An 860-nucleotide genomic window follows, 5' to 3' on the forward strand; every position below is an offset into this window, starting at 1 on the left:
CTCACTACCCCTCACTTCAAAGACTGCAGATTATCAGGAACCTCCTAAATGCTTCTCTGACATGTGCCTATCTGTTGGCTGTCACCAGTGTCATTGTGCAGGTGGCTGGACTTAGTGTTTTAGAACTTGGTTGCTCTCCTGAGTCCTCTGGTCAGCTCCCATTTTCCTTGCATTTAATCACTGTTCTCAAGCTTTATGTCTGTGTTTCTTGGCAGGTGTCCTGTTCTTCCAGTATCACTACCATGGTACTTAAGGTCTTCTTCCCATCATGCTGCTCCTCGGCAGAAAGTGGCATCTTGGTCGGCCGCTGGCTCTCGGAGCAGAACTCTGCTGTCATCCTTGCTGTGGTGCATTTCCCTTTCATTCCTGTCCAGGTGAAGCAGTATCTCAGTGAAGTCCAACGGGTAACTAAAGTCAGTCTTTCTGTGCTCGGCTCCTGGAGCAACAGCAAACAGGAGACAGAAGAAAATCTCAGTAAATTCTTGGAAGACCTTGGCACAATATTCTCCCATGAGCCATGGATTCAGATTAGCAAAGAGGGAAACAGCAAATTCTGGAGCTGTTCTACTCTTCAGAAACACAGTAACAACCCTAAGGAGGAAGAAGTCATCTTAATATACTATGACCAGCGCAAAGTCATGCTTTCCCATCTGCATCCCCCTTTGGACACAGCTACCTCCACTGACCATGATGCTTCAAAGCTCTCTGCCATCTTCCACACAGTTGCAAAGAGTAAGATACTCTTCATGACAGACAGGTATGACGACGGGCCCATCAAGCTGACCCACTGGCAGTCAGATGGCGTTGAAGCCAGTATCATCGTGGAGCTGATGAAGCAGGCCTCTGTGCCTGCATGCATG

The 860-nt window shown here is 48.1% G+C and overlaps 1 protein-coding gene across 1 annotated transcript in view; it reads left to right on the forward strand.

The window, feature by feature from the left end:
- The first annotated feature begins 242 nt into the window (after positions 1–242).
- PIGQ (phosphatidylinositol glycan anchor biosynthesis, class Q) overlaps positions 243–860 on the forward strand; it is a 29907-nt gene continuing 29289 nt past the window's right edge. Inside the window, exon 1 of the mRNA XM_010023419.1 lies at positions 243–857. Coding sequence (XP_010021721.1) covers positions 243–857 — 615 coding nt within the window. The remainder of the gene's footprint in view (positions 858–860) is intronic.

The sequence above is a fragment of the Nestor notabilis genome, unplaced genomic scaffold (assembly GCF_000696875.1).
Source record: "Nestor notabilis isolate BGI_N333 unplaced genomic scaffold, ASM69687v1 scaffold29371, whole genome shotgun sequence".
Taxonomy (NCBI): Eukaryota; Metazoa; Chordata; class Aves; order Psittaciformes; family Psittacidae; genus Nestor; species Nestor notabilis.